The 21332-nt window shown below is 35.9% G+C and overlaps 1 protein-coding gene across 2 annotated transcripts in view; it reads left to right on the top strand.

Annotated features, from left to right (window-relative positions):
• Window positions 1–21332, top strand: part of LOC145664605 (uncharacterized) — an 84671-nt gene that overhangs the window by 44407 nt on the left and 18932 nt on the right. The window contains exons 4-5 of one of the 2 annotated variants that reach the window (XM_081731413.1): window positions 6993–7110; window positions 13303–13363. In XM_081731413.1, coding sequence (XP_081587539.1) covers window positions 6993–7110; window positions 13303–13363 — 179 coding nt within the window. The remainder of the gene's footprint in view (window positions 1–6992; window positions 7111–13302; window positions 13364–21332) is intronic. The other variant, XM_081731414.1, reaches the window with a different exon arrangement.

Genomic DNA, 21332 nt, shown 5'->3' with positions numbered 1-21332 from the left:
TGTTCCTTCTTGTAACCACTTTATAATTTCTTTAATACGGCCTGATGCTTCTTCTGTTATCGTTCTATTGCTAGCACTGTTCAATATTTGTAATAGTTCTTCTTCATCATATTCTTCTTCTTTTTCTACTGGAATTTGAATTTCAATAGTTTCTCTTTCTTCTTCTTCTTCTTCTTCTGTTGCTGCTTCTTCTATTTTCATTTGTTCTTCTCCGTCTTCTTCTTCTTGCATTTTTTCATGATGATCTATTTCCATTTCTTCTTTTGCGTCTTCTTCTTCTTCTTCTTCTTCTTGCATTTCTTCTTCTTCTTCTTCTTCTATCCCGATTATGGCATTTATTTCACTTAAAAGAACTTGCGTTTCGTTATTTACGCCCACTACCTCTTCTTCTTCTTCTTCTTCAATGTCATTAATGAAGACCGTAATCTCCTTCAGTAAATCTTGCGTACTCTCTTTTGCCATTTTTCTTCCTCAGATGTATATATACGTAATGCAATATATGTAAATGGTATATGAATATGATATATAATAGGATATATAAATCTTATTTAAATGGAATATATATATGTATATAAATATTTTGAAAGGATATATAATAGTTAAAAGAATATACGAGTAAGTAAAATGTGATATATATAAGTAATTAAAAAGGAATAATAATAATAATATCAACGGGAATAGGGAAAAGGATTACACTTATCTTTATTTGTATGCAACCTAAAATAAAAAAGAAATGAATTTTGTTACTTATAAATCAATATATATTAGATATATAAATATATACTATATAAGACAGAACTTTATGATGGCAATGAAATAATCTCTCATCATACCTTTTAAATATTTTTAACTTTTCTTCCTATTCCACGGAATGAGGAGTGAAACAAATGTATGCTCACAATCTCTTTCAAATGTATTAACTAATGAAGATATGTAGATTACACGTCCTTTTATACTTATTCTGTTTTAGAATTTTATCGTTAATTTTAGTGAACGCGAAATCACCTTCGAAAACTATAGAATCGATACTAATGTTGTTTATTTTACGTGTATGAATATCACCCCCGGGAGCTCATCACTTTTTACCCCTTAGATGTCACGTTACTGATTTCAAAGTGTCTTTATTGAATACAACATCTTCGAAAACTATGGAATCGAAACTAATACTGTTTATTTTAAATTATTTTACGTGTATGAATATCACCCCCCGTGAGCTCACCACTTTTTTACCCCTTAGATGTCATGTTACTATTTTCAAAGTGTCTTTATTGAATACAACACCTTCGAAAACTATGGAATCGGTACTAATATTGTTTATTTTAAAATATTTTACGTGTATGAATATTACCCCCTAGGGAGACCCCGTGAGCTCACCACTTTTTTTTTTACCCCTTAGATGTCATGTTACTATTTTCAAAGTGTCTTTATTGAATACAGCACCTTCGAAAACTATGGAATCGGCACTAATATTGTTTATTTTAAAATATTTTACGTGTATGAATATTACCCCCTAGGGAGACCCCGTGAGCTCACCACTTTTTTTACCCCTTAGATGTCATGTTACTATTTTCAAAGTGTCTTTATTGAATACAGCACCTTCGAAAACTATGGAATCGGTACTAATATTGTTTATTTTAAAATATTTTACGTGTATGAATATTACCCCCAGGGAGCCCCTCGACAAGTAAACTTTATGTTAAATAATATTATTACATGAGTACTGTACTTTGAACTAAGGGGGACTCGGTGAATCAATGGTAAAGCGTTCACTTGTGATGCGATAGGGGACCTTGATGATTTAGTGTCCACGTCTCATATAGCCTCGATGCTGAAAGGGACGCTATGACAATATAGATGAAAGAATTTTTACAAGTACTAGGGGGCCTCGGTGAATCATTGATAAAACGTTCACTTGTGATGCGATAGGGGTCCTTGATGAATTAGTGTCCACGTCTCATATAGCCTCGCTGCTGAAAGGGACGCTATGACAATATAGATGAAAGTATTTTACAAGTACTTATTGTCTTTTCGAGTGCAAAATAATACGCATTCAATACTACACAGAGGCTTGTAGTGTTTGAGCCCCGTCGCCCAAAGCTTGGACCTCTCCCAACAAAAAATTTCTTAATGCACGCCTGTGTACATAGCTAGTATACGAATTCTATGACGGGAATCTGAGCATTTTAGAAGAAATGATGATAATAATAGGGAATATTTTAACTACTTTCGTCCTTTTAAAGTAATATCACATACAGCTTAGACTATAATATGGAGAAAACTGTATAAAGTTCAACTTCCTAGATCAACTTAAAGAAATGGAGAAATGTTCTCTTATTTGAGAATAGACAATTGTTTTAACTTGAAGATTTGTGCCCCCATGATGAAATCGTGGGGTGCTGTGGCTCAGTGGTAAAGCGTTCACCTTCTGTGATTGGGGGTCCCTGGTTCGATCCTAACTCTTGCCGTGTGAACTTTGTGGTGCATATAGCCTCGCTGCTGAACGGAACGTTAAACTCAAAAATTAATCAACATCATGTGTACATAGGTAACGGCATCCGAGATGTATAAGCAACACTAGTTTTGTCAAGTTTAGATCTCAAACACTGTTTTAATATTACCTAAAACACACACACACACATACATATCTTTGCTTCGTGTTGTCTGAAACCATGACCTAAGATAATGTTGACGCGACAGCTGAAGAACAACATTGAAATACAAAACATGTTCTGTTATCTTATTTTTCTGCTCTTTGCAAGTAGACATTGCAGATACAGAAACTCTCTCAGTTCGTTGACTTGTGTATGTGTATTTAACGTTAGATTTCACTCTTATTAACATTAGAAAATTATGAAATTAACTTCAGTGCCTCAGTGGTAGAGTGTTCACCTCTGATGCATGAGGTCCCGTGTTCAAATCACGTCTTTTTTTCTATATACTTGTCATTAATTTTAGCGACCACAAATTCCCTGCTTCCTTTACAACTTAACGAAAAGATGCTATTGACTGTCCCCGGAAAACCGTCCTTATCATTTCATTTTTACGTTCCAGAGGGCACGGTGGCTCAGTGGTAGAGCGTTCACCTCAAGTGCTTGGGTCTCTGATTCGATCCCAGTTCGTGCCCTATGAACTTTGTGGTGGACAAACATCATATGCGTGGATTTCCCTTCGGAGTTCACCAGTTTCCTTCCACTTTCTTCATTACATCATTTCATTCATTTTTTCATTATCACCTCTCCTTCATTAGCATAGTAGACGTAACCGTAGGACGTAAAACTCTGTGGACAAACACCGTGTACGTGAATTTAATGCAACATTTCATTCATTCATTTCTCATTACCATCGTCCCGGCTGGAGCTCATGTGATTCGGATTCCACGTTAATCAGTAGGTCAACGTCTCATATAGCCTCGCTGCTGAAAGGGACGCTAAACTAAAATCAACTCAACTCATCAACTCATCATCACCGTCTGCATTAGCATAGCCGACATAACTGTAAGACGTAAAACTTAGTGGCTCAGATTCCACGATAATCAGTAGGTCCACGTCTCATATAGCCTTGCTGTTGAAAGGGACGCTGAACTAAAATCAACTCAACTCATCACCATCGCCTCCATTAGCATAGCCGACATAGAAAGACAGACAGACCTTGTTGGCTTTATTGTTGGACGTAAATCTCTTCATTGTTTAAAAGATTTCATTTACAAACAGAAAGACAGACGTATACATCATATTATCAAAATTAAAATACCACGTCTACAGACACTTCTTGCGTCAATTGCAATGCGAGCCAGAAAACATTCAAGAATTCCATCTTATCATTTTCTTAGAAGCATCATAGAAGTTCGCTTATGTGTTTTTAACTAGGGCAGTCTTGTTATCTCGTTGTAGTACGTATCATCAAAACATTTGACAGTGGCATCTTATCTGTTGCTCTTGAAACTAAACCATTTTAAGATGTAGTTCAATGTACTAACAAAACAGAGGAAGAAAGAGACTAACAAAACAGACATTCACATATATGTCGTCAACTGCTATCTAATTGCAATGTGCGTCAGAAAACATTCAAGAATTTCATCTTATCTTAAATGAAAACCTAACATATTGTTTTATTCTTTCAGGAATAATCATAGACCGTAATATTTTTAATAATATATTTTTTTTACTTACCTATTTTAATAAGTCTGATGATAACACTTATTCTCAGCTTTAGGCATCCAACGGATCAACCACGTACAAAGACACACACACACACTCACTCACTATTACAAATATGAAGTGAAAGTTTTTACGTGGAAGAGGATCGACACACACTTTACTCTTCTAACTCTGAATCACAAATGTTCTCTGTATACACATACATACACACACACACACACACACACATACACACACACACACACACACACACACACACACACACACACACACACACGTGTTTGTCTTAGAGAAACGTGTTTCAACAAGTTCGATCATGCCTACCATAATCGAAAACATATCTCGTTACGATTTCAATGCATAAGATAATATCTTTCACATCAAGACTTGAGAAAGTCATGTTTCATTTTGTTTACACAGGTATCTATATGGGGCTGTATTTCAATTCTAAATTTCGTTAACGTAGTTTTTTCTGCTATGGGAATATATTATATTGCAATTTCTCGTCACGACTTAGCAGCAAATTCATTTGGCATAATCTGATCTTTAATTTCTCTACATAAGTGATTTTAATTACTTGTCATAACAGACATCATGTGAATATTCATATAACACATTTCACATTCTACAATATGATATGCTATGAGAAGCTAGCGTTATTAGAATCCATTCGCAGGGGGTCTGGGGAGGAGTGTATAGGTATGTGTTTCGTTATGGGACTCATATATGGTTTCTTTTCTCATGTCTTTAAAAAAATTGTGAAATACAATATTTACCTTAGCAACTAAGTCAATTTCGTGAGAAGTTTTGATCATTTGAATATCACGTCTTCTACAGACACTTTGTGGGAATAGGGCCAAGGGGGGCTAAGCAACACGATTTTGCATGGGTATGTGTTTCGTTCTGAGACTCATATAATGTGTCTCATCTCACGCTTTTAAAAAAAATCATGACATATAATATTTACCTTAGCAACTAAGACCAATTTCATACAATCTCCTGAGAAGCTTCGTTCATTTGAATATCATGCTTTCAGTTCATATTCTCCAGACATCTCGTTGGAATGGGACCAAGGGGCTTAATCGCTTATGCTCTTTGAAGACAAAAATCAATCAATCAAACAATTGGGAAGCTTCGATCATGATAACTGATAGGACTCTGATCCGTCCAACAGTATGAGCATCCAAGACTATGAAGGCCAAGAGCATCTAGCTATTCAATACATACCGAAAAGCAAAAATCAATCAATCAATTGGAAAACTTCGATCATGATAACTGATAGGACTATCAATTGGGGAGCTTCGATCATGATAACTTCTGTGCTATCCGTAAAAGGCTATGAACATAGCAACTAAAGGCTTGTCGAAACTTGCCTCCCAATTCCAGGGAGCTATGAACATAGCAACTAAAGAGGAGTAGGGGGTGACGGGGGTCAAATAAACCAAAATTTTCCCACGCGCTTCTGTACTACCCATAAAAGGCTATGAACATAGCAACCAAAGGCTTGTCGAAACTTGCCTCCCAATTCCAGGAAATGATATCGAATTCTAGGAAAACAAGATAATTTTTTGCTGACTCGGCCATCTATCGGCACCCACTTCTACTTCTATAATTGTCTTCTTGTAAGAATATAATTTGATAATGATTTTGCAGGTACTTTTAATACTGATACTATATGTATAATCGGGAAATTTATATTTGTGGCAGGAAAAGGGGAAAGAATTATAGGAAAAAAATTATAAATACGAAAATTAGAATGAGTAAAACAAAATGTTGCTAAATGGACAAGAAAGTTTTATTTTCGTTTTATTGTTTTTATTTACTGTTCTTTTGACACGAAATTTGCCACACACATGTCTTAGCCGATTATACACATACTAACATTATAAGAAATACGGACGAATTCGTTATCAAATCATATTCCTACAACAGCATATTTATAGACATGCGACAATAATTTTGGACATGAGTGTACCTATGGGTTGATGATTCTAAAGGTGGTACAGCGTGCTCAGAAGAAAACCCACACACCAGACGATGTAATACTGAGATAAATAACACAAACGTTATTACTGTAGAGAGATTGTTACGTAACAGATGAGGACTATTCGTTATTAGTGTAAGTATAAGCATTAGTACCCAACAAGAGTATGAGATTCTGCACGATCATTTAGGCGTGAGTAGGTTTTCTGGTTGTTAAAGCCAAAACAAAATGTGAATAGAATGGAAACATGTCGTCAACTTCAAGACTGTTATAACTTTATGACAACCAATTTAGGAGTAGGTTAATAACAACAGACGAATGGATCTTATACTTTAACTCAAGAACGAAAAGTCAATTTAAAGAATGGTGCAGACTAGAAAGTCCACCTTCAGAAGCTTATTCAGTTTCTTCTGCGAACAAGGCAATGATTACTATTTCTCCGGATTGTGGGGGCTTTATTTTAGTGGATTGCCTACCAAAACGAAACACAATTAGTACGGAGTACTGTTCCAAACTTTTATTTAGTTCATTACGACAAGCTGTAGCGAAGAATTGTAAAAATATATAAGAGATGTGTAGATAGATAAAAGGCACCCCAAAAAGTTTCTTTGAAAGTTTTAAGAAGCTAGTTTCACGTTGAAAAAATGCATGCAATTAAACAAAACATTATATCAAAAACTTAGAATGTAATATAGATGTGAATTAAACTAGAATTAAAAAAGAAAAAGAAATCTAAAATTCCTGTAATTTTGGAAATATTCATCGTAGAAATAAAGAGCAAGAAATCTGGTAACTACTTTTCGTATTTGCAAAATTAATAAAAGCATGTCTTTTCTTTGTTCTATATGCAGTCTGAAGTTGAGCACTATGAGGCACTGAAACAGAATCTGAGGTCCCAACTTGGTGCTGAAGGTGAACTTCGAGTGGATTCCAAGAAGGCTTTACCTCTTAATATGAGCTACTCTTCAGGTTGTTAGCAAAATTTATTATTATTATCAATATTATTAATTCACAGGATAAAATTTTTACATTTAGTATTATAGCGTAAGTAAAGTAGCAGTTGAATTGAGATCTACATTTCCATCCGTATACTGTTAGGCACTGTTTCGAAAGAGGGATCAAAATATAAGTGGCATCCTAGTCGCTATTCTCACCTAGTGTTTGTAGCTAGTTATTGTTGAAGTAAGGTCAGTTTTGCAATGAAAACGAAGCAAGTAAACATTTTTTTTTTAAATAACTATTTTCTGAATGTACATACAATTCTTCTGCTGTTCTACGTAATATTGTTTCCAGTTTTTCATTTATCGTGAACGAGTTTTTGGATAACCTCCTTATAGAACTCTACCGCCTGAGAAGGCAGTCAGTTATTCACAATCGTTTCCACTTCTTTAACCCATTAGCGCCGTGCGTGATCATATGATCACAGCAGTTACTATTTATGAAAATAAGCCTTGTATAACATACTTTCAGTGGTCTCTTTACGCTTTATGTGTTAACGACTAGGAGAAGGTTCTGGTAACGATATTCGGACAAAACAAATTCCAAATTGCAGCGTGAATGTAAAATAGAAATACAGATATCCGCAACGCGCCAGAAATACAAGAAAAATGGTATCGTCCTCGCATTAATTATTAACAAACAATCTTATATCTGATCGTTTCAAATTATTTTCTGCTGGGGTATGTTTTAGAGATGTCAAAAGTTGTTACAGATTACATTTCATTCATCTGAAAATATCTGGGTCATGGTTATTGACGTTTTCCATCAGTGTGATCATATGAACACGCAAGGCGTTTAAGTAGCTTTTTCTCTCTTACGTACGCATGTATAGATGTCGATAATACAGTAAAATTTTGCAGGTATATCAATTTAGAACAGTTTGTACATGCTTTCAGTTGACTTACTTTATTCTTTTTACTTTATTATTATTATTATTATTATTATTATTATTATTATTATTATTATTATTATTATTATTATTGTTTTAAATGACTTTTGCAACTCCTGTTACTGGTAATTGTATGGTTTTCCTTTTAGATACAGAGGTCTTTCAGTTCAACAAATTCTTGCTATTGTAGAATCGAATGCGTGCAAGACATGCAAGACATGCTGAACCTCCAAGACCTAACGTCTTTTCGGATGAAGATTCGGGAAAGGGGGATAGAAATGGACAACCTTACCGGGAGCCAACTTACCAGTCATGCTGAAGTTGTTTTTTACAGATAATACTCGACTTGGTGAAGATGATGTGACTACTCTGTAGTCACAACTTCGTATACTTGTAACTGGGTTCAATCTGTTTTTAATGTCGAGCAAAATTTCCTAAATGTAAAGAGAAAGTACTCGTTCGTATGAATTCGGAGAATATTAGCAAGCACATGGAACTTACTGATCAAATGAACCAGGATATCTCATATTATAGAATTAGAATCAAGTCCAAAAAGTGGTGGTTGGCGCCTCTCTCTTGGGTGATTGATGTATCGCAGGAAACGCATGGCTAATGTTGAGAAAAGCGAGAATAGGCATCTCACACTTAGAATTTGGAAGACATATTGTACTAAATTATATGCAAAATTATAAAGCCATTCTATTAGACGCAGGGCTTCCAGCCATTTCTGAGTCCAGCAGTCAACAACACCATGTAAGGGATGACGTTTGTCTTTATGGGAGAAACCACTTAGTGGTTCGGTCTAAGCGTAAACGTTGTGCAAGTACACTGTGTTCAAACACAGTACCTAGGAAATGTTTCAAATATAGCATGGGTTTGTTTGCCTACTAACATTTTTCAATTTCCATAAAGTCCCATAGATATTGGGCTCCATAACCTGACAATCCATAGTCCAAATGCTGTGTTTACTTTTGTCTTCTAAAGTGTAATAATTTCTAAGACAATAACTGTATCTTTTCTTTCCCATATGTGTTAATAGTTTAACAGGGCATCCACTTAATCATGATATACGAAAGTACTTAAACGCCTAGCGTGTTCATATGATCACGGAGCACCCCAACAAAACCGCTTACGTCACGAACTCAAAATTTCTCGTAAATGGTCCTTACACCTAAATAACTCAAAATTACAAATTTCACCGGAAAGAAAAACAAAAAATAATTTCGGCGTTAATGGGTTAATGTCTGAACATTTACCGCCCAAGAAAATCTTCAGATGGCGGAAAATGTGGTAGTCGCTAGGCGCAGAATCTGGACTGTATGATAGATGAAAGCATTCCTCCAAGTCGCGACTTTTTCTCGGCCTTGAAGAATCTGATCCATATCAGCAACTGTTAGGGTAGGAATAAGGATATTTCATAGTTGATAGGTTGCTTGATTTTCTTAAACATGTTAACTTTGGAGTACGAAGTGTACAGACAAGATACTCTAAATGTTATGGCGTCCAATTGTAAGCAACGAATGCCGAAAGTCTGCTTGTGCACCCATTCTCAAGCACGTTGAATTTCAAATGATATTCACAAACGGACCTTACTTAAAAACGTACTTACATTTGAAACCCAATAATGAACAATAATATTAAAAATAACCCGTCTCTCGTAATAAATTTCACAGAGGCTAATAGATTGATCATTAATTAATATGTAATGTGTTTGTTATTGGGGCATTATTAGTATTTTGCTATTATTGCTAGATTACTTGGCACAATTAAAAACTGCTGTGCCCCGCAATCTCCTTTGTGTATATACGTAAAGATTATCACTTTAATAATGTCCATCAACTGCAACAATACTTTACCTCTCTCTCGTTCTTTTCCACCATCTTTCACGTCTCTTATACTGTAGCTTTTCCTTAGACGATGTCCAAACTTTTGTTATCCCCTTCTTCTTTCTAATTCTTCATGCTTTACCACTCAGTTTGGTTAGTTTACTGCGTGATTAATAAGAAAAACTACACTCCAAAGCACCCATATACCAATTCGACGCTTACGTTTCAATGATCAATAGTCTTCTTTCTCATTGTTAATCATTAATCATCTCACTAAAGGTAAAAAGGATATTCAAGAATAAAATATCAAATCCAGGTTTAAATACATGAGAAAAGTTCACACTTAATTTGAAAGTCAGGGAAATCTGTATTCAACAGAAGTCAATGATTTTTAGTTTTACCCACAGAAAATATGAAGAACGAATCAAGAAAGATTCAAATAGACGAGAAGAAAAAGGCTGAGAAAGGAAAATCATCTTAAGAAATAGGGAAGCTTGAGAAGCATCGAAAGATGTTTACGGATTTTCAAAACCGGTTTCTAGAAAAACTGAAAAAACATTCCGGTTTTTCTGCATTAAACCTGTTTCGGTTTTCTCCAAAGACCGTTCAGTTTTCTTTTAAAACTTGTTCAGCTCTGCGCCGAAACCGGTTTTGGCCTTCTTCAAAAAAGTAGTTCGGTCTTCCGCTGGAACTGTTTTCTTCCATAACAATTTTCGGTAAAGTCAATGTCGGATTTTTAACATACCGATTTCGGTTATAGGTTCTATTGAAAACTTAGACGTTTTCGATCTTCAAAGCTTCTGTCAAAACTGTCTTCGATTTTCCACCAAAATCTCCTTTTGAGTTTTTAGTTAAAATTCAGTTTCCTTTTGTATCAAAACTAGTTTGGGAGTTTTGATTAGATGCTTTTTTTTTTTTTTTCAAAAGTATGTTTTACTTTCAATTTAATTTTAATTTTCTGTGAATTTATAGCATTTTGCAATCCAACTGGGTCTTCACATCTTTCTTATTAACATCAGATTTTTAAAATAGGGATTTGTGTTTCAATTAAAAGTTTATAATCATGTACGTTCAAGTTGGTGGGAGCAATCAGGAATGAAATACTTTGCCGTGCATTATAGAGTGGCATAGACTTGTGCAATAAATAGAAGAAATCGTAATACTAATGAAAAATTAAGTCCGTATCTTGATTGTGGTAGGGAGGTCCGCCTCCATAAATTTTGCTTGGCCTTTCCAAAAATTACTGGGTATTGTTTCTTGGGAAAAAGTCTTAGTACTGTGGTAGACCTTCAGAGAAATGTCGACATAGATCTTGTTCTAGCCAAGAGATTCTTCCTTCTCTCATGACAAAATATGTAATTGAACATGAGTACTGGTGACCAGAGCACCATCCTCTTTCCTACTGTCAAATTTCAAGAGAGCGTAAGTACTAGCTAAACAGTTCAGAGCACAAGGGAATCAAACCCAACTGTGAGAAAAAGAAACCTAGAGTTTGAATGGTGCTCTTAAGTACATGGAAAACTTAACATTGTTTTTTACATTATAAATGTTATTCACGTTATGTAGACATGAACCGTTTAAGCTCTGAAAGAAGCTTCATAGAGAGATCTTAAAGATGAAACACGAATACGTGTGTTTCCAAAATGACCCAAAAGTGGGTTTGATTTCCTTATCCACTGATCGCGCCAGATTTGTCAAGCAACTGCTGCGCACCACTTAGTGGCTTGATGAGATCAGCATTCTTACAATTTTAGTTGAGTACTGGTAAGGTTTAAAAAAAAAAAAAAAAGTTCAAGGAATTTTATCAAAGTAATTCGGTGGGAGATTGGTACCAGTTCTTCACTGAGTAAAGTGATATTTATGAGTGTTCTAAGTACAGTTATATGAGTTAAGGCTTTCCTTAAACTGACAAGAAAATTTGAGTACTGGCAAGGTGGAAGAGCAACACAGGTTTAAGGAATAACTGCCAGTGATTCTGTGGAATATCTGTACCGGTTCTTCATATCAAGTAAAATGGTATGTAGTGTTGCACAGATATATAATTTACAGGCATATATCACTGAGGATGACGATAATTGGTCTTGAAATATATGAGTCGACTTGAATATGGGTTCTTTGATAAGTACTTCCTATGTTTAATTGTTATACATCCTATCACACAATTAAATAGTTTATTCATTGTTTTCAATTGAACATATCGTACTCTTCTAGTCTTCTTCGTGTTTGTAGTGTTCCTAGTTCTGTTTCATACAGTTTCATATTTCACATGAATTCTTCGCAAGCGTTTTCGCCATTTCTATCTTGGTTGTTATCTCTACATGTGTTGTAATACTATCAATACTAACAATTATTCGCCTGGTCTAGTTGTCCCTCAAACTTGTACTGTCTAGTATATGCTGTTCCTTGTAACAATCATTAGCATTGCTTTCGACTTTCTTACGTTTATTTACCATATGTTTTTGTTTAAATTTCTGGAATAATAGCTTTGAGGACTAAATGGATGAAATATAAACACAGGGAAGGAAATGTATCTGGGAAATATATGACGCCCGTTTCTTTCTTTGTCTAGCAGCCATGTTTAAAACCATAAATGTATTTTTTTGGAACCGTGCCCTTTTGCTTACACCGGAAGTAATTAACCCTAGAAGTACCAAGCCCGTGTCTGCTACGTGTTTTACCAAGTTCTAGGGTGGGGGATAAATTTGCCCGCACTGTTACGCCTGTATCTATTGAATTTAAGTTAACACTTAAGAGAAACCTTGAAGTAGTTCTATTTTCCATTTATCGTAAATAGTTACATATATGGCATAACTCATATATTATGTACATGAAAACAAAGAGCGAAACTAATAATATCGCTAACACAGGTAAGCTTCGGTGTTCATTGAAAAAGAATGGCATAAACAAAGATAGGTGACGCCTAGTACCGAGGGGCGAAGTCTCAATCACCCCACACAAAATGAATTATTTTTATATATAAAATAGTTGATATAATAATATAAAACTAACAAAATTGAACATTACCTTCAAACAATGTAATAAGTCACGAGCTCTTAGAATATACTTTATCCGGAAAAAAATCAACTAACGGGCAAATTGACCCCACCCTTTGTATTTCTAGGGTTAAATTATTTGATTCGCCCATTAAGTAGAAGGAAATTGTCTGCAATAAAAAAAAAAAAAAAAAAAAAAAAAAGCATAATGTTATGGTATTCCGATAACCAAATATTTAGCTGTAATACTTGAAAAGTTCTTTTTATTTCTTCGTGTATGTGTAATACTATTACATACTATCAATGTAACCGAAAGTGAATACGTATTTGGTATTTATTCTGGATTGAAGTTGTACTACAAGTATTACATGATGATTTGTTGCAATATTTATTCAAGGTAACACTCGTTTGTGTATGATCTTGTAATAGTAGTGTTTTAATGTGTTCATTTCAGATGAAGAAAAGGATTCCTACAGTGATTATGATCAGGATTACTGGAAAGAATATATAAATCAGTAAGTGAATGTAGTTCACTCATTTTTTTTTCTTTCTTTCTTTTCATGCACACCTTGGATTTTGCACCGTGTGTTATGTGCCAATTTGAAACATTCAGTAAGGCAAGTCACTTGTTGAGTTATTTTCTTCTTTAAAATAATATTACAGGGATTTTCCTATATACAGATGATTATCAAAACAATAGAAACACGTCAGTTGTTTAGGTTGACTACGGTAAGGCAGTGACCGCAGTATCAGGCTGTTGGTGTGGTGATGTCTGTGTTAATACCTAAAAACTCAAGGCAAAACCACATAATCGAAGAACAGTGGCTAGAAGAAAATTCTCAGTGACAGGTCTCGCCGAAAACTAAAGCATATAGTTTTCAAATCTGTCGCGTGACTGCAGTGCAAGTGACGGAGAGATTCAACCAGCACCTCCCACATCCTGTGTCAACTATCACAGTCCGCTGGACGTGACGAGGTCGGGTCGCATGGGTGCAGCCACCGATAAGGAACCATAGCTCGACGCCAATGGTACTGCAATATGGACCGCTGGCAACTGAAAACGTGTGTTTTAGACGGAGAGTCATCGTTCACCTTCAAACTATGAATCGTGTTCCTGTAAGGCAAAGAAAAGTATGATACGCAGTGTCTCCGCCCAACCGTAAAACATTTCGGCGGCTCTGTAATGCTCCTGACGCTTACCGTTCACGTCACTACCAGTGACTACGTCGTAGTTTTAGGGGACCATCTCCATCCTATGGTCCAGATGTTGTTTCTGGGCAATAATACCATATTTTGGGATGATAATATGCACATTCACACATATGGAGCTATTGCAGCGTGGTTTAAGTAACATTAGGATGAAGCTGAACACCTCTTGAAGAGTCTTGAACTCAGTCCCATCGATTTCTATGATTTCGGCCTATTGAAAAGACGTCTGCAATCGACGATCGCGCACCCTTGATGATTTGTGAAACGCTTGGAGGAAGAAGAGGGACTGAATTCTCTTTCCCATGCTTCACCCTTAGTTTGCTTCAATGAAAACTTTGATGTTGGGCTATGATCCACAGTGCTGGGTCTAATAGAAGAACCATCAGTGGTGGTAGCGGGGTTTCTCGTCTGGTATGTAGCCATCAAAACGGTCGTACAACCTTCTATTTATCTCTATATGTATACTAGCAGGGTGTCTACAGGTCAAGAAAGTCAAGGAAAAGTCAAGAAATCGAACACTAAGACAAGAATATCGAGGAAAGTCAAGAAATGGCACAGTAGGTCAAGAATTTGTGTTTTATACCCTAATGAATTTCTGCGGGATCAGCTTCTAGTTGTAAAGCTTGAGTTTCTCCAGTAAGTTGCACTTGAGTTGGAACCTTTTCTTGCCACAATCTGCTGTACAGTATTGTAACAAGATTAATTCGTAAAAATATCATGAATGGAATAACAACGCGAGACAGCTCACTTGACAAAGATGGCTCAGGATGTAGATGGTTTTGCTGCTTCTGATATTTGTAAAGGTCTAAAAACATCTTGAGATACTGTCATTTAAGAACCAGTGCAGAGAATCACTCTGTTCAAGAAGCTGGTTGGAAAGTGACCATTGACCTGCAGAATTGTTAAAGAGGCCTCTTGTCCTTCACGAGATGTAATGGCGAATAGCTCATTACGAGTGTCTCGTGTAACCCTTGCCTTTGAAGAGTTTGTATCTAAGAAGCATTTATCTCCATCGATGGCTGATTGTGTGAAACGGGACTACCTTCAACTTTGCGATTCGCCGTGTTTTAAGGAAGCAGTTAAACCATTTGATTGGAAATTGACAAATCGGATGTTTCTTTGTAACGTGCGCAAAAGGCTCAATATTTTTTAGACTACCTGATATATATATATTACCTCGTGTTTTGTTGACATAGGTATGAATAGTGTTCCGACAGCTAAGTTCTTTCACCAGCTTCTGACCTTGTTTCATGGCAATGCTACTGTGGAAACTGTGGGAAAAGGTTTCTCAGATAATAAAGAATGTTTGGTAGAAAACTTCGACAGAAGAATCGTTAGTTGTTCAACGAGCAGTGTACGGAGCAGTTACTGCTGCAGGAATGATTTCTAATGTTAAGAGAACTGAAGTAATAATTTTGGCGGTAAGAAATTTGTCGTCTAAAAGACAGGAAGCTATAAAGGATAAGAAGAGTAAAGAGAAGGAAGTGGTTAACAGTAAGAGAAAAGCTGCACAAGAATTAAGTTTGTTGGAGATGAAGAAGAGACTTACGCAGCAAACACGTGAAGAAGTTGATATCTTTGGACAGACAAATTACAAATCTAAAAAAGAAAATGAGTATATAAATGTGCTTGGTCCAACACGGATATTCTGTGAAAAAGTATTTGTTACTGCTCACATTTTTGCTTACTAATGTATATTTTTCATTACTTAAAAAAAAAAAAAAAAAAAAAAAAGTATTTATAAGATGAGTGAAGGTAAAGGTTTTATGCAAGTACAAATGTACACGTTACCATATGTGTTGCGACTTTTTTTTTGTCGTCACGGCAGTGAGTATTTGTACTTACTAGATTGCCATAAATCACTTCATAGAAAGTCATAGAATGTGTAATCACATGTAATCTGTCGTTTAGTAGTAATGTGTTCACCACTGTCCAGGATGAGAGTTAAAGTGTATTCTAAGAGGCAAGACTGAGATGATAAGATTAGATAAATTAGATGTGCAGTCTTTATTAATTACAAGTTGCTAAGAGAAAAGCGTAATATACCTTTAGCTTTCATCTTAATCGGCCATTGGTAGGGGGTTTATAAAAATACTCTAAAATACTGTAGTACTTGGTCAAGAAAATTTGTAAAATCTTCAAGAAAAGGTCAAGAAATTTGGATTCTCAAAACCTGTAGACACCCTGACTAGTTATCTTGAAAGTAAGTCATATATCTGCAACAAAGCTTCCGCTTGATTTGACAACATACACACATCTAAAATAATAATAATAATATAAATAAAATTAAGTTAAGTGGTAGCGCTGAACAATGTATAATATTTGAAGTGAAAATATATTAACAGCTTGATTTATTTTGATGGAGCTCACGTTACATTTGAATATCGTAAGATATTACATATGATGTTAAAACTATTAGTTTAATATAAAAAGTGAAAGGGATTTGCAGAAAATTTGTCTAGTATGCGAGAAATTATCACAAAATATATCTTAGTACAAGAATTACTCCACATACAATATTTTAAAAAATGATATAAAATTCAACGCTTTTAAACAAATTGAATATGATTATAGACAAGCCTAGCGAAGTATTGCCAGTTGAAGCCACACCTCATATGTTTGAGAGAAATAAGAATGATGACTGTAATGTTACTGCTAGTAAGACGGGTGTCTCACAATGCAATAAAAGTCAAGAACACAGATCTGCTGTTACCAATCATTACAAGGACATACAATGCCACCACTGTAATAAATACTTCCTCAGCCAAAGAAGTTTAGTCTTTCATAGTACAAAGAGTCACCGTAAAGTATCCAAGAGCAAACAATCGGCCGTTAAATTGAAACACAATGTTGTTAATTACTTATTAACACATAATTTTAACGACATAAATTCCAAGGTAACAAAGACTAAAATATGTGACCTACTGGTACATTTAAAAGCCAAAATTCCAATCCTTCGTCGGGTTCCGAGAGGAGCAAGATTGTCAGTGGCATATTCCTTATATGAACTGGTTCAAAAGATAGTTAGTAATGACTTGGATTCCTGGATAGACCTTTTGCTTTTTCCATATTCATCAGTGTTTAAAGCTCTCAGAGAGAAGCACCCTGCTCATTCACATTCATTAGCTACACCAGAGCCCCCAGAGACAAATACTCCAGTAACCAGTCTCGACTGATGAATTTATTAAAGCACTAAAATCTTTTTCGTCCGGATCAGCTGGAGGAATGGACAATCTCAGGCCATCGATGTTGAAAGACCTTATTCTTAGTCAGAAATGTGAATCAAAGGATCGTCTAGTCAGCTCTATTTGTGATTTATTACACATAATAATATCTGGAAATGTACCGTTCTTTTAAGACCTATTTTCTTCGGCGCATCATTGATAGCATTCAGAAAGAAAAGTGGAGGGATACGCCCAGCAGCGGTTGGAAACGTTTGGAGAAGTTTGGCAGCTAAGATCATTTGTTTCCGAATGCGTGAACCATTAATAGATATGTTGTACCCACACCAAGTAGGCATATGCATACCTTCTGAAGCTGAAGCTGCCGTACATCCTGCCAAAATGTTTTTCTCCTTTCCACAATCACAAGTGAAAACGTTTTTGAAAATCGACTTCCGAAACACAGTCAATTAAATCAATCGAGATTCCATGCTAGTTGCAGTAAAAAATCATTTTCCAAATTTCTACCCGTATTTCAGTGCTATTCTGAACCTAGCAACCTTTTTGTAGGAGACAATATTATCTTTTCTCAACGAGGCGTTTAACAGGGCGACCCCCTAGGTCCAGCACTGTTTGCTCTGACCCTCCAACCAATTGTCAATAACAAACACAGAGTTGAATGGTGATATCCCGACGATGGTACCATAGCCGGAAATACTGATGAGTACTACATAGTTTAGACAACATTCGCTTACAGGAAACATCCATCGGTTTACATCTCAACCACTCAAAATGCGAACTAGGCGCTAAGGAAGAGGAAATTCAGGGTCTTTATAATAAATGTAATGAATCTTGGTATATAACTAATGTTGAACTCCTAGAAGCAGCTTTATCGCCAGAAGCCTGGAGGAAAATATTGGTAGAGAAGATTTCGAGATTAGAGTTATTCTTGTCGCGCTTAGCAAACATCTCAGCTCATTCAGCATTTTATTTATTGCGAGCGTCATTGTATTTTTTCCGATGCTCCCCATCCTGGCGTTAAGAGGACTTGCTTGAGAAATTTGACGATGCTGTAAGAACAGGATTGGAATCTATCCTCAACTGCATCTTAAGCAATGAATCATGGTTACAAGCATCATTACACTAGTCAACAAATTTTAACTTTTTTTTTTTCTGCCACATGAGAGAAAACACCTGATCTTAAAGGAACTTTGGCTGCTGAATTCGAATCTGCAATCCGTTTTTCTCTATCACGCACAGTTTTCCCGTGACAGAGGAATTTTCGGGAAATTTCCCCCAAAATTTCCCTTTTTCTTCATTTTTGTAGCTCTAGCTCGGGTACCCTTAGGCATATAAACATACCAATTATATTCTAGGTTAGCTTGATTTATACTTAGTAAACCCTGTAAGTTTCATCTGAGTCGCACCATTCTTCATTGAGAAATAAATATATTTCTAGAAATATATGCTATGTGTACTGTCCATTTTACCATATACAGTAGGTGCAGAAAAATCACATGTAACTTCCACGGGAATTACAATATAAGCAAGGTTTATACTTCATTGGATTTGTAATGAAACATACTTTACAATGATGTATACACCATGTCCGCCATTTTATGAGAGGGAAATTCTAGAGGGATTTTTCGGGAAATTCCCTAAAAAAAGTAGATTTTTTGTCTCATGTCACTGTTCATATAGTGATACAGAAGCGGGAATTGCGCCAGAATATAGATTTATATCAATTCAATAAATCAATAGCTCACTAGTAAACAAGGTTTTTGCCACATGAAAGAAAACATCTGATCCTAAAGGAACTTTGGTCGCTGAATTCGAAAGTGCAATCCGTTTTTCTCCATCACCCACAGTTTTTTGCGTGACAAGGGGAGGGGGCTGAGAAATTCCCTCAAAATATACTTTTTTTTTTTCAAATTTTCGTACCACTGGCCCTTGAAATATAAATACAAAAATGACACCATATAAAACTTTGATTTATACTTAAGAAACCTCGCAAGTTTCAGAACAATCGCATTATTATTTCTAGAGAAATAAATATAGCTGCATGTATGTTGTTTGTACTACTTATTTTAAGACGTGATGTATCGTTCTTTGCACCGAAAGAAAAAAAAAATCATTTACCCATACAGGCACAAATACGAAAAATGAGAGTATACGACATAGAGTAAGAGGTCTGTGGTTTTCTACCACCTGGCATGTGATTGCATTGATACAGCTGTACAACAACACGTGTTTAGCTGATGCAATAAAGCTGCGCAAAATCGGACTCTACTGATAAATTGTCAGTTCATGGCAAATAGATAAGGAAGTGTTGTATAACTGCATGCATATTGTAAGTTTAGTTTTAATTTGGATTTACCTGTGACAAGTGGTCGTAAGTGCGTGTGTGTATTTGTTTTCTTTCTCCGCTATGAAGAGATCGCTTCGCGCATGTATAATAGGGTGCATCGAATTTCCACTTTTTTTTAAATCAGCTTACCCTTAGCGAAATTTTTTTGCGAAATGGTCTCTATATGTCATATAGAAAATCGCAGGTCGATTAGTTAATTTCTTTAGGTGCCACTAACGGCCTAAAGTTTCAAACATTTGTTAAGAAATACATTTTTTAATAACAAATTATACGTATTTACTTTTACAAAAACATTTTACCCTTAGTAGTTATTTTCGGCAGAAGTGTACATATTTTACGTGAAAGAAATTTCAGCTTGATCGGTCAAGTCCTTCAGGTGCTACCGGCTTCTTAAAATTTGGACAAAATCCCCCCAAAATATATTTTATTCAGTGTTTTGTAAAAAAAAATCGAGTTTTCGTCTCTTATAAGCAGCTAATTGGTAAAAAATGGGGCAATCAAGGTTAAAAAACACAGCATTGATATCACATTATCAAAAAAGGCCCGTCAGCTGCAAAAATTCAAGGAAAAAATCTTTTTTTTCTTCCAAAGTTGCAAATTTCCAGGAGTTCGCCAGCAAAACTTTGTTTGATATCGCTTCTTGGAAATGCATCGATCCGGTTGCTTACACTTCTGCGAGAGAGAAGAAAGTGCCTAAATTGAAGGTTTAATTTTTAATTGACCAGAGAACCACCCGACAGATGGGTGTGGCAGGACTTTATAGAAAGGAGACACAGAAACGTGTCAAACATTTATTGCGAGAAAATCGAGCTCAGAAAAATCAACCAAAGCTCTATAAAATTAGTAATTCCAGAAGACAAAACGATAGTGCCCCTTTACAAAATGAATCGTGAGAAGAGTCCGTTTCTACTGTCGAGTTTCTTCCTGCGCTTAAAAGAAAAAAGACTAGCCCTTCTAAACAAATTATAGTTAGATTGCTGACATTCTCCAATGCAGTATATAGATGTAAGATATCAGACCTCAAGACCGCAATTATCACTTCGTCGCTTTTGGCAGATATCGGACTGGTTACCCCAGTTCATAAGCAGAAGGTGATCGACAAAAGCAAGATTCGGAGAGAGAAGAAATCCTTAGGAAGCGCCATCGTTGTTGAGGCAAGTATATCGCTTGATCGACCAAAGTAAAAGCGTTAAACTTCGACGGAAGAAAGAATCAGACTCTCACCCTTGAGATTAAAAACGGCATCAACCACCGAATAATGAAAAAATAAGATCACTACGTACTGCTACAGGAGCCAGGATCGAACTATCTTGGCCACGTCTCTCCTTCATCTGGAAGAGGAGAGAGCTTACGGGCTGCCATCACAAAGTTCTTTGTTCATCAAAATATCCCCCTGTCCGATCTGTTTTTTGGATTGCGACGGTACCACTACCAACACTGATCGGAAGAATGGTGCGATGGCATATATTGAAGTCTTCCTGAACGAACCCCTTCAGAGAATCGTCAGTATGATACACACGAATGAGCTCCCATTTCGACATTTGATTGAATTTATAGACGGCAAGTCTACTGGACCAAATGCATTTAGAGAACCAATAGGATCAGCACTTTCAACCTGCAAAGAGAATTTTCAGCCCGTTCCAGTAGACTGGGACCTCAACTTCACTGAGGATACATTAAGCACGGATCAAAAATATTTGCCGAATATCTGCCAAGCGGTTTCTTCAGGAGAATGCCCCGTTGGGA

This window comes from Thermobia domestica, chromosome 11 (genome assembly GCF_964235325.1).
Source record: "Thermobia domestica chromosome 11, izTheDome1.hap1.1, whole genome shotgun sequence".
Classification (NCBI taxonomy): Eukaryota; Metazoa; Arthropoda; class Insecta; order Zygentoma; family Lepismatidae; genus Thermobia; species Thermobia domestica.
This window is presented reverse-complemented; position numbering and strand designations above follow the sequence as displayed.